Raw genomic sequence first — 13,022 nt, 5'->3', positions numbered from 1 at the left:
TAAAGACAGGGAGATCACTTACCAATTAGCATCATGGGAGAAACAGACTCAACTGAGGAAAATTAATTTAATTTATTGCCAATTAAAATAGAGCTGGATGGTGAGAAACAATGGAACTAAAACACCTCCCCCCTCCACCCCCAGACTTTCTCCCAGCTCAGCTTCCCTGCTCCGTTCCCGCTCCTCTCCCTCCTCCCCGAGCAGGCAGGGTGACAGCAAGGGCGGCCGCGGTCTGTCCGTACCAGCTCCTCTCTGCCGCCCCTTCCTCCTCGCACGTGGACTCGCTCCTCACTCAGCCACGAGGTGTTTTGCCCTTTCTTACGTGTGCTTTCACAGAGGCGCCGATGGGCCTGCCAGGGCCCACTTCCGAGCCCTGCCCCGGCCCCCCCGGCCTCTCCTCACAGAGGCCCCACAGCCTCCCTGCCAACGCCTCGCCACGGACACCCAATGCAATCCAGGAAACAAAAACCTGCGGTTTTTCCAAGTCTCCAGTTAGCAGTGATATTCTGTCCTTCAAACTGGTCAGTATCCACTGAAGGTTTTTTTCCCTTCCTGTTTCTCAAGAGATCTAAACCACCTGTGCGCGGGACGGCTCTTCTCTCAACCCCCTCTGCCCTTTCCCTTCCACTGTGGAGGTGTTTAATTACCTCAGGATTCACAGAGCTGCACTTTAGGCGAACACAGCCCTAACGGTCCCATTACCATTTGCGCAGACGCTTACCGATCACAACTTAGCAAGTATCAGCTAAACACATTTCTATGCAGGCAGACTTAAAACTACCAGGATCCAGGTCACCCGAGTATTCTTTGTTTTCTGTGTGCACCAGGGGCTAAAGTTTCAGAGGATTATCCATTCCTGTTCTCAGAATTGCTCACACACAAGAAGCTTGTGACTTAGTTTGCTGTCTCTTTTCTAGTGCTTTGAGCTCAGTAACTACTGAAGTAAGGTTGTGCATCTATAGATTATTGTTAGTGACAGGATTTTTTTTTCCCAAATACAAGCTGGGAAAGGAGATAAAAATACCTTTCAACGATTAACATCGAGCTTGCTGTGCCTGTGCTGCAGCGGCTATAGGTTACGTTAAATCATTAACAAATGGTTATGCCAGTAGCAATTTTTTGGTGTTGCGGACAGAACCAGGACAAGGTAAGTTTTTGAGACAGTTCTGTCACAACACAGCAATACAAACCCAACAGTCTGGGCGCTGATTCTTGAAAGAAATTCAGATAGTGCTTTTAGAGGTCATGTCACGTGCAAAACCCATGTTTGATGAGATACCTTACGCGCAAGATGGGAAGGAGCCACAATTTCAGAAGGAAAGCAGAAGGCCAGGAAACCCCTAGTCATCTTGATTTGCAGAAGAACACGAATGACTCCAGAAACACCCATATTATGAATTTAACAGAAATAATTCTATCAATAACTAGCAAATCTTCCTTTTTCAAATGCTATTCTGAAAACCTCTGTTGGGGTAGCTCTATATACTTCACACTATGCAAGAAACGTTGTAGGAATGTTATTTAGAGAGTAAGCAGATTCTGTTGTAGTGACCATAACTAACTGTGTATTCTGAGAGTACGAGTAACACCTCATAAAATATAAGCTGATGGTTCAAATGTCCAAATTAATTTTCAAGACCTTCCCCCCATCCTCCAGCTCCTTACAAAAGCTTCTTCTGGCCTCATCCTTGTCTCCAAAATCCCACCAGGTGAGTCGTTTCTGCCTCAGGATTTTGCTACCAGCCTGCCTTACTAGCAAATGGCAGGCTGATTTTACTGAACAACGGTAGTTTTACCCCTCCTGTAACACATCCCTCACCTCCTCCTGCTGTAGTCTTAGATTTGGGGAGGGCAGGAACATGACTCCTCATCTTGCTATATAGGTGTTAAATATATAATCCATAATGTGCACTGCATCTTCTTCTTTTAAAACTAGGTGTTTCATTTGCACTTGCGTTTACCAAAACAATTGCAAAGAGATTTCCTTTTACTTTAAATTTTCTGCAGCTTCTGCTGTAGAAGGATTTTCATTACAGTTATTTAGTATAACAGAAATAATCAAGAGCGTGTCCAGCGTTGTTTATAAATCTGAATGCTATGGCTTATGGCAACGATCCGTGCATTAATGAGCCCATAAGCACATATTAACATAACACATGATAACGGACTTAGTCTATCATGCCCATAAAATAAGCTCACTCCTATTCACTGAGATAATGTCTCTCAAGGAGCTCTGTTATTCCAAAATGTAAAAGCTTCATCAGATTTCAAACCCCAGCAGCCCAATTCTCCAGATTTGAAGGAGCCTGATGTCGTAGTGATGAAGTATGTGTTTATTTCCTATATTAACTTATGCAAACCATTTACAGGTAGTTCTTAAAAATGCAATAAAATGTCTACAGCTCTAAGTAACTTCCAAATCAATCCCAAACATTTTTACAAGCGGTTTTCTTTACATGCTCATGGGCAGATAAAGAACTTGCCATCTATGCAGAAGGAAAAGGCTCTCTATGCTTCATTTTACAACAAACTAAAAGTCCAGAAGGCAAGGCACAGCCTTTCAGCTTCCCTATTTGGTATAGAAGTAGAATATTGATAGGTATTTTCCTAATCCCTTAAGCTTTCAGACCATTTGCTCTCTTCTAAGACTAAGTCGAAGGCTGTAGGATGCCTGTTTTATAAATGCACACTTTTATGCTTTCAGTTAGGACTATTGCAATAGGCATGTCACAGTTTTTTTAAAAAAGAAAATGTTAATATGTTTAAAGAGACTAACAAGTAAGAAAAAAATTCCTGTTTACTCTGGAATAAATTAGTACATAAGATAAAAGTAGATTATACACGCAGAATTATGATTGTTTCCTGCCTAAAGAGTCAGTAATATTTTAAAAGAAAAAAACCCCAAGACTGTGACCACTCAATATGAAGATTATTTCTAGCCAAACAGACACATATACATGCAGTCTACCCTGAGAGTGTTTTTAAGGAAGATTTTTATACTTCTGGCAGTTCAGGTTTAAAGGTCAGATTTAAACTATCACCATGTTTCAAAATGCAATCTGTGCAATGCAGCATAATGAAATGGTTCAGTAAAGGTGCTAGTGGAAATTCTTTTAATTAGGTCCAAGGCTTTTCAGTTGTCAACATGAATAAAGCAAGAAACATTCTATTGCAAACACAGTGTAAGAAATAAAAATGGATTCACCTTTAAGAAAATGGTTCTGCTATAGAGTTGTAGTTTAGTACTTCTTGCTGTCCTGAAAGCAGTTAATTTCCCACTAAGTGAAAAATAGTAACACAGGCTTCCTACTTGTGGTAACTTGTTAATGAATGGACAACAGGAGCATATACAACTAAATTACTGACAGCCTAAGATATTCATAGGCTAGTGCAAATTTACAATACTCTCACAGCCATCAGATATGCAAGAGCTCTTTGGCGCACGCTGCATTGCATCAGGGCTTCATTTAATAAAAACTACAAGTTGACAGAGCGAGCTTATGCTTTATCCCTTGTAATATGAAGCTCTGACTACAACTAAGACTAGAAGATGACACTTATTTGGAAATACATGAAAAATCCATAAGGGTTGCATAAAAAAAAATTACTACCCCCTCTTTGCTATTCCTTGCAACACAGACGGTGGTGTAGGAGACTTGTCAGCAGCAGATGCACTTATTGTAATCACAGTCCTTAATAAATCTCTTTTTTTAATATTCACTATTTTAAAAGGAAAGTTACTTCCCAGGGCGTTCTCATGCTGCCAGATTTTCAGCAACGTAGCAGAAGCAGAAGGTGAAGGAGGGGCAGTTTTTCACATTTCAAATAGTCCATCAGTAACGCAGTAGCACACACCTTGATTTTCAGGGATCGGACTGAACAGTTCAGGAAGCCTGACTGCTAGCAGGTACTGCCGAGGTAAACCGGGGCAAAGAAATGATTTAAGCTGATTCTGCTGGAACTGCCTCAGTGCTGTCCAGCTCCTGGGACACAAATGTTAACTGGAAAGGCATTTCACTACAGCCTATGTTCGTTTGGATCCTAGGAGTAAAAGATTAATGAATAGCGTGTTCTGGATTTCTGAGAATCAACAGTTGAGGTAGCAACATGCCTACCACGGAACTCAAGCACAACTCACTACCTGAAGCTGTAAAATAATCATAGGACTTCATGGCATTGTGTTACTTGATTAAACGAGCTGTTCGAGGAGAGGGGAAAAAACAGCTTAAAAAATTTTCCACTGGATTAATTACCTGATGGCAAATGCAACACACACAGATGATATTTCTCCTCACTGTTGAATATAGAGAGATTTAATTTAGCAAAGTAAATTTGGTGTCAATTCAGCAGTGCATGAATTGCTCACTGTTCACATCAGGTAGCAAAACTGGCAGGACAGTTTGACGCAGCAGCCATTTATGATCATGAAACCCCTAAGACATGTTTAGTTTCTCAGATCATAAATGCATCTGTTTAAACAGCGACCAGTGGGGAGATGCACTCCCAGCATCGCCTCATCCTCCCAGGGAAGCAAAAGGGGAAAAAAAAAGGAAAATAAAAAAAAAGTATAATGGATTGGCTTTAGAGTCTCCCTGCTGAGATGAACAACTTGATCCACTTACAGTTCCAAACACATGATGCATGAAAGAACTAACAGAAATTCAATTCTTGCAAAGAAGAGCAGCTGCTCTCTAGTGGTCAAAGCCAAATATTAAGCAGTCTGAAGGAAAGGAAAAGACCTAGAGGAGAATACTTCATTATCTAGGTAACGAAAATAATGAAACAAAGCTAAATAAGACATAAACACTGATCCCAAACATTAATTACACAACGCAACACGATTCAAGTTAAGGCTTTGTTGCGACAAATATTAATCCCAGCTGTATTTATATAGCAGTTGTGAAAAAAAATACACCATGTACGCTTATTTGTGAGCCATGCCAGTTAATTGAATTTGCTGGCAGCACTTCCTCTGCTACGCTCCAAACATCCTCCAAGATAAAATGCAGCTTTTAAATAGACCTGTGGAAAACTGAATCAAGAAATTTGAACTAATAAAACACAACTCTCTACTGTTATAAAAGTGAAGTAAAAGTAAATAATGAAAGGAAGGAAGTCTCTTAAAATTTATTACATTCCAAAGCTTGAAGTTCTGTGTTTATTGGTGAAGTCTCTTCTGATGTTCTACAGCGCGCCTACAACAGCTCCTTTAATGAAGTCTCATAAAATCTAATATAATACTCGATTGTTGACAAATCATATCCATGTCTGAGGCCCCGCGCTTGCTACATCCAGACGCTTCTTACACAATTCCATGAATTTTACAAGTCTGTCATTCCCCGGGTTGTGGATAATGGCACGAGCGGTGACCAGCTGGCAGATTTGGATGCTGGGAGTGAAATCAAAATGAAAAACTATATAAAGCCAGAAAAATTCATGGAAGTAACTTTTATAGACTAAGTGCTTGACTAAAGCCAAAATGTTCACAATCAAGATGGACCTTTCATCCCCAGCTCACTGTTTTCGAAGAATGGATCACACCACCGATCAGAGAGAAATGACGGGATGTCACAGTAGGAGGCACTGGGTATTCACCATCGCTTGAGCTTTTCCTCAAACAGACCAGCTTATATCGAGCTCCCTGCATATCAATTTTATTTCTCAAGTACACATAAAAAGGTATAGATCTAACTGTCAGCACAATATTTTGAACTAGTAAAAGGAATCCAGATTTTCCCCCGCTGTTTCTCTTCCCTCTCAGCTTCTTTAGTGAAGGTGATTACAGCAGCAAGTAGCAAGCTGGATGTATTTTTGTCTCATTAAAGGGAAAGATCAAGTATTTATACAACATTTCTATCAAGATATTAAAAAAATAATTAAATAATCAATTAAAAGTTTGAGTGAGAAGGAAAATAAGTTCCAAATTATATGCATTGAGCATAGAAGTGAATATGAAGTAGTCCATTTGATATCATAGTTCAGGATATAAAATAGTAAAGTTCATTAAAACTCACCTGGAAGAAGTCACAGGAGGGAAAAAAAAGGCCATTTGAAAATAAAAGTAATTTAGAAATGCAGGATTTCCTTTTTTTTTGCCAAATGGATAAAAATGGTTTCAAATAGTACTGCTTTTGCACGCCACGAAGAAAGAAGTTAAAATTTTTGTTTTCTGCTCAGATGTACCATAACCTGTGTGGTTTTCATTTATCTTTTTTTTCCCTATAGAAGACACTCTCCAGATGAAACTTGATCATGCCGTTCCAAAACTGAAACTGAGCTGCTGCAGCATTTCTACCTTATGTGAGTATTAGATAATTTTCATTAGGAGGCTTAAAAATATGACTGCAAATGTTCAAACAAACATTGCTGAACACTTCAAAACAGGAAAGACTTGAGATAAAGCAGTTTACTTACAATAACAAGAGCAACACAATAAGACAGCTCAGTTCAAACCGAACAGGTTAAAAGGATTTACACTTTTAAGTAATGAAATCGCTGAATAAATCATTTCATACATACCACATCATTAGGAAGGCTCTGAAGGTCATCAAAAGGGGTTTCCAGTGTGTTGGTGTCTACGTTAAGAATCACCACATCTTCCAGGGCCATGTTTCTTACTTTCTAAATATGGGCAAATTCAAGAAAAGGGAAAAGAAAATGTAAGTATGCAGAGCTAAACCTTACACACAAGTGATGGCATAGCATCATGGCATTACAAAACCTCAAGCGTTTTCAAAACAACCAACATTCTTGTCTTTCTGTCATCATTTGGTTTATTTATTCATACGTTACAACGTTGAAAAATTAACCTTCAGTTTGCAGATGGAAGTTCTTAACACTGTGCATACTGACATTTTTGAAACCAGAGAGTTACTGTTTGAGATTATTCAAGCAAAGATTTATTTCAAGCACCTCTACTAATGTTTATCTTAATTCCAGTATCCTGTTTGCACATTCAGCAGTTTCTAGCCGAGTCAAGATTTCAAGTATATCTTTTTATATTTAGAAATTAATTCAAATAAGACTAAACGGCAACTTTTCTAGGACTTCAGGAATGGGAACTGGTTTCCAAATTCCAGGTTGAATTTTGGAACTCTAAGAGATATAATTTTACAACTGTATTTAAGTAAAATGGATACTACCAGAGGTTACTAAATAAATAACTAGAATGAAGAAAAGCTAAGAGAAAAATAACTGCCATATCCTGGTCTCTTAATGTTCAGCGAGTCTAAACTTTTCATCCTGTTCCCGTGAATTGAGAGAAAGAAATTCCTCTAATCCAGTGTGAGTGTTTACATCATCTGTAGCAGTACCTGGACATACAGAAGAACAGCATAACCTATTTCACAAAAGAACGGTCATTAGTGCCTTTGACTGTAAGTGACTAAAGGTATCGGCGATCTACGCAAATTTAACCACTGTCCCTGATTAAACAACAGTAAATGAATCACTGATATGAAACAGAGCAGCATTTAAATATTTAACACTTTTTCCACTAACAGGAGAATTGAATCCTTGTTTTGTCTTTCACTGACTAATCATACGTATTTAAGCCCTCTTCAAATAAAGCTTTGAAAATTAAAAATCAGAAAAAGTGGAACTGTAGAATAAACAAACCTTTAAGTACCTATGTACCTATACATCGGAGCAAATGGAAATTACTGAAGAGGAAAATGAACAAAAAGATACGCAATTTTTAATTAAGGTTTTGGGGGGTGGGGGGAATTGTTTCCTTTAAAAGAAAGGAACTAGAGCTTTAAAACAATGGCAAAGTTGAGCCTTAGGCATCTAAATAATTACCTTCAGTTTTCAAGGCTCAGTCCTCTGTCTATAAAGAAAACTGCTCTGTACTTAGGGGGGAGAAAAAAGCCAACAACTATAAAAAAACACTTCATAGATGTTTAAGTTTAGGTCTTCCATGAGGAATTTCTTTAACTGAAATGGAAGAATATTACATTTAATGCTTTCCATATAAAAAGCACAAGTACTACATGACAAACCAGGTACTTTCCTCCACATTTCAGGAACCAAAGGTCACTCTGTTGGCTGCATCTGATAAACTCTAAAGCAATCCAGGAGTCTTGCTCCTTCTAGGAGTCCGGAAGCACCAGACAAACTGATTTGCTCCTTCCTGTTTCAGAAAATTAAAAATCTCCCTTATACTCAGAGGACTCTAAAACACTCCAACAAAAAGGTCTTGCAATGTACTTAACCAAAGCCAGAAGCTTGTCAAAACCCAGTGCTAGTAGGACAAGACAGAAGGAATTAAAACCTTCTCTTGATTCTTGCCAAAGAAGCAACAAGCATGTGCTTGAACTTGTCAATGGGTGTTTTTGTAACTTCGGCGATCAATTTGCGCCTTCCCTTCAGCAAAATGTTGGGGGGTTCTGTAGCAAAGAATAGGCTCATGACAAGCGGATATCTGCCAGTACAAAAGGATGTTGCTCACAGTACAAGGACTATAAATACTGATGAACGTAATCATCTCCACACATGGCCCAGAAATAATTGTACCTAAAAGGGAAGCTAATATTAAACTCTGCTGCGCTACACCTTTACACTGTGAAAAGCACAATCTTTAAAACTTTTCAGTATCTGTATTAAGACAGTGGATTTCCCTGGAGACAAACCCTCAAATTTAATAAAATGCTCAAGACTAACTTGATTTATAGCATCTATCCCGCAATGCATTTGAAAAAATAAAATTTTTCAATGGTTGAACTGTGGCTCATTCTAGAGAAATGAAGACTGACCAGTTCATCTTAATCCTTATCTGGTTTTATCATCTTTCCTTTCACTATAATCTTTGATAAAGGTATTATCCTATAGTTATAAGGTCTTTTGTCAGATAATCAAATGGTTCTGTTGCTAAACATAGCACCTATCAGCCCAACTGACCTGGAAATTTACTCTCCTGTTGGAATTTTAGCAAAAATTCCCAGCATCCAACTGCATTTCTCACATTAAATCTCATTGGACCCTATAAATCACAACTACACATAGATAATTTTCACAGGTACAGTTTGCGTGTTGTCATAATTTTCTCGAAATATGAAGGGATAGCCCCTAAGCCATATACAGTCGCATTCCATGGTTCACAGCTTCCTGAATATCTAAATGAGATTTTACAAGTAAAGTGATACCTGTTAAACAGACTGGACTATATTCAGTATGTTCATATTTTGCTGAAAAAAATGTGGAGAAGCAAAGAACAATAGCAAATACGAACGTTACAGTTTCCTTACCTAATTTTACTACAGGCCAGGGATTTGCTGAGTGAAAAGAAGTGCTTTGGTGAAAATGTACATCGCATATCACTACTGCAAACCTTTCTTAACCATCCTTACCGAATTACTTGTAGCCATAATTAATCATGTAAAAACCATCAAATCGAACTAACATCTACACCTGCCTTTTATTTTAAATGTCTCTTTTTAAAAGAGTGGAGAGGTATGGAAAGCTGGTTTAACAAGCACACTGAACCCATTGTTTATGGCCTCTATAAACATGGCTTAGTAAGAATTACTGACTTAATCAGAGAGAACTTATCTCCTGGTGAAAAGAGCACTTTAAATTTCAGAAATGGCACCTTTACTGTGAAAATCTCTTAACTTTTCAAACAAACTCCAGGGGGCCTTAAACACCAGGTCAGTAAATAAGCAGCAGTTAGTGTGTCTGTCCTGCTCACAAGCAGCCAAACACTCGAAGTAATTTAAATGTTTTATGTGAAAGTTTGCAAAAACACTGAGAAACTTTATTCTAACAGAAGTATTAAGGGGTGCACCTCTGTCTCACTCAGACCACATGCTAGAAACAATATTCATCAATAATACTAACATGAGTTTATACTAAATGTTATTTTATTGTCACTGTCTACAGTTGGCAGCTTTTGCATTTCCTACCATAAAAAAACCTGAAGTTAAACTTCTTTCAGATGAACAATTTTATTTAATAGTTAATTTAAAAAGAAAAACAACCCCCCCCACACGCCACCTTCCTCTCCCCCCTCAAAAACTGGGCTTGCATAACTTCATGGCTAAATTGGTGCCAAAACATAAACCAAGTTGATCATGAGGTTTCATAACCAGATACAAATGTGATGGACATATTAAAAAAATGATGTAACAGAAAAAAGAAAATGTACCTTCCACTAGTCCTTTTGGAGAGGTAAAACTCATAACAAAACCTAGCAGTTTTAGTAGCTACTTTGGACATTGTATTTGAAATTGTTATGAAAGTATGATTCACAACAACTCTAAAATCCATTTGCTTAACGACTTGTCTCTACTTAGTTAATAGTTTCCATTTATTTTCTTAAGAAAAACACCACAACACTGCAGACAACAATGTGTCAATCTGGCTGCCAGAAGCAGGAAAGGCAACGGATATAAAATTTTATTATTTCATGCCCCAACAGCAGCCAGAAGGACTTAATGAAATCACCCTTAGATTTACAATCTGAAATAGCTATTCAGCAGACAAATCTGGTTAAGCTGGATGTGCCCCCTGACCTCTCAACCCTTTGATCTGGGCACAGCAGGTGGGCGGCTGCCCCCCGTGCATCTCCCGCTCTTTTTTTTCAGGTGATGCTCAAGATCCTTATCACAAGCAGCTGCTGCCAGCTGAGTGACAAACATCACTGGTGCTGGTCTAACGCTTCTACAACAGAAGAAAAACCTTCTGCATTTACTGGTAAGTCCATGTGGTACTGCAGGACTTGTCCTTCTTTAAACTTACCCCTCAACCACCCACCCACACAGAATCTCGTATTCAAACAGTTATTATTTTCATTTTTCCACTAACTGGATAAAAGACAATTCCGTAAGCAATTTGTCATATTTTTAAATGCATCTTTATCAGTACTCCTGACACCATGTACAACCATATTTATAATATTTGTGAGTGACTAAATTAGATTTCGTTTTTTTAAGACCTGGATTTAAGTACCTATATAACCCCTTCATTTAAACCCTGTAATAAAGCTACACTTCTTCAGCTATAGCTAGGAAAGGCTAAGTATACCAAGTATAAATGAATGGAAAAAGCTAAATATTGCTCCTCACCCCAATCAAAAAATATAATTAACAATTAACACTACCACTGGAAGATGCCAGCGGTCAATGAATCCTCAGGGTGTCATCTGCGGCAAGGGGAAGCCACGCGGCACCGTCAGGACCAAGCCCAAGCTGATGTAACCCGTTTCTCAAAGCTCATCAGCTCAGACTCCATGCACGCTAACTGGTGAGTTATCGGGCTGGATCACTCCCAGAGCATCCTCACGGCTACCTGAAGAAGACCTGTAAATATGCCAAGGGACTCCAGAAAATGGGCGCGGGTTCCAGGGGCCCGAACACACAGCCTTCCACTCATCCGTCTGCATAAGGAAGAGACTATCGACGTTAAGTGAGATCACCTGCCGTGTCCTAGCGTATTGAAGACAGCATGAATTTTAGTGAACTAACTTTCCCTAACATGAACATATTTACGCATAACAGGTTAAAATAAAACAAAAATCTGCTCGTACAGGTTTTCTGGTACGCACAACTGTCCTTTATGCTTAGGAAAAATGTTCGAAAATCATTCTAACAAATGCAATCTGGTTAATCTCGCAAGAATTAGAATTCTGAAGTCCCAGAAAAAGTCCTTGAGTGACTGGAATATTAAAAAAGAGTGTAAAAAATACTTTTCTAATCAGTAACTTTAACTCTACAAGTTGGGTTTGTGCCCCGAACAGAGCATGAGAAGCATGGGCACTGTTGTTACTTGAGCGACTGGAAGCCTGGCACGGAAGAGGGTACTGCCAGCAGCGTGGTATCTGGCAGCCAAGCAGAACTATCCCAAATGGGTAATCAAACCCACATGTGCCTGAATTCCACTAGGCAGTCTACTAGGTCAAGGGCATTCCTCTTCCATCAGCGCCATTGCACCAATAACCTTTGCTGCAGAAACAGTTGCTGAAACAATCGTTTACTATGACAAAATGTAAAAGGCTGCCAGCTAAGTTTGACACCACTTACCAGCACAAAGGTCAATTTAATATTGTTTGAACACTAAAATAGCAGACAGCATGCAGGTAGAAAATAAAACAAGATTATGAAAGGGATGTGTTCATTTGATAGAGTTTCATTTTCCTATCTCATTATTTATCAGTACTAAGTACTTATCTTCATCTAATATGAATTCAATTAGTTCCGTAAGCATGTTCCATTATTCATGGGATAGCTCCAGCCTTGCTTATCCAACAGCTTATAAACTTTTAGCCTTCTTTGAAGTCACTTTATGGATTGCTAAATGGAAATCTTATAAAGAATGACTAACTAGGTGATGATAGAAAAGCTGAAAAATAAGAGCACAAAACACAGCTCTATATTTTCTACCAAGATTTTCCCTCATAAATCAGTTGGAGCCCTCTGACCTATAACAGGAGATTATCTTATCTCACTGGAGAACATTTCAGTCACAGCAAATTAGATTTAACAGTCAATGGATATGCTTGATATTTTAATCATAAGAAAAATTTGTCATTTTCCATTAAAATAACTGCTCCTTCTACAGAGACCGTGTAACATGGGAAACTGCAAACTAACTTTAAGCTACACAGTGGTTTGGAAAAACTCTTTTGAGGTGAGAGAGAGGTTGTATTTTGTTTAAAATCATTAACATTTCTGCTATATTTCTTCCAGGGGACCCATTCCAAGACAGGGATAGCAAAAACCCACAGAAACAACACTAAAGCTAGGATTATTTTTTTTCCGCCTACATTCCAAATTCGCCTTCCCCTTTACACCGCAGCTTTCTCTGCGCAAGTTCAGGCCTCCGCTAACATTTACGCAACAATGACAAATTCTGCAATTGGAGCTGCTGGAGCAGAACCGTGAGCCCATATATAACCGCAATTACTCCCGTGGGGCTCTACAGTAGATAAAGAGTCCACCTGTCTTAACTTGAATAGAAGACTGGGGAATTAATCCCTTATCCTGAAACTAGAACACATGGATTAACAAAACACTTTTAAAGATCTA

The 13,022-nt window shown here is 38.7% G+C and overlaps 1 protein-coding gene across 3 annotated transcripts in view; it reads right to left on the bottom strand.

Annotated features, from left to right (window-relative positions):
• DENND1A (DENN domain containing 1A) overlaps positions 1-13,022 on the bottom strand; it is a 211,402-nt gene that overhangs the window by 80,438 nt on the left and 117,942 nt on the right. For all 3 annotated transcript variants that reach the window (XM_035888591.1, XM_009648821.2, XM_035888592.1), the window contains one exon: positions 6,520-6,621. In XM_035888591.1, coding sequence (XP_035744484.1) covers positions 6,520-6,621 — 102 coding nt within the window. The remainder of the gene's footprint in view (positions 1-6,519; positions 6,622-13,022) is intronic.

The sequence above is a fragment of the Egretta garzetta genome, unplaced genomic scaffold, assembly GCF_000687185.1.
Source record: "Egretta garzetta isolate BGI_Z169 unplaced genomic scaffold, ASM68718v1 scaffold211, whole genome shotgun sequence".
In the NCBI taxonomy this organism is placed as follows: Eukaryota; Metazoa; Chordata; class Aves; order Pelecaniformes; family Ardeidae; genus Egretta; species Egretta garzetta.
The sequence above is the reverse complement of the archived record's forward strand: the minus strand, read 5'-3'. Positions and strand labels throughout refer to the sequence as shown.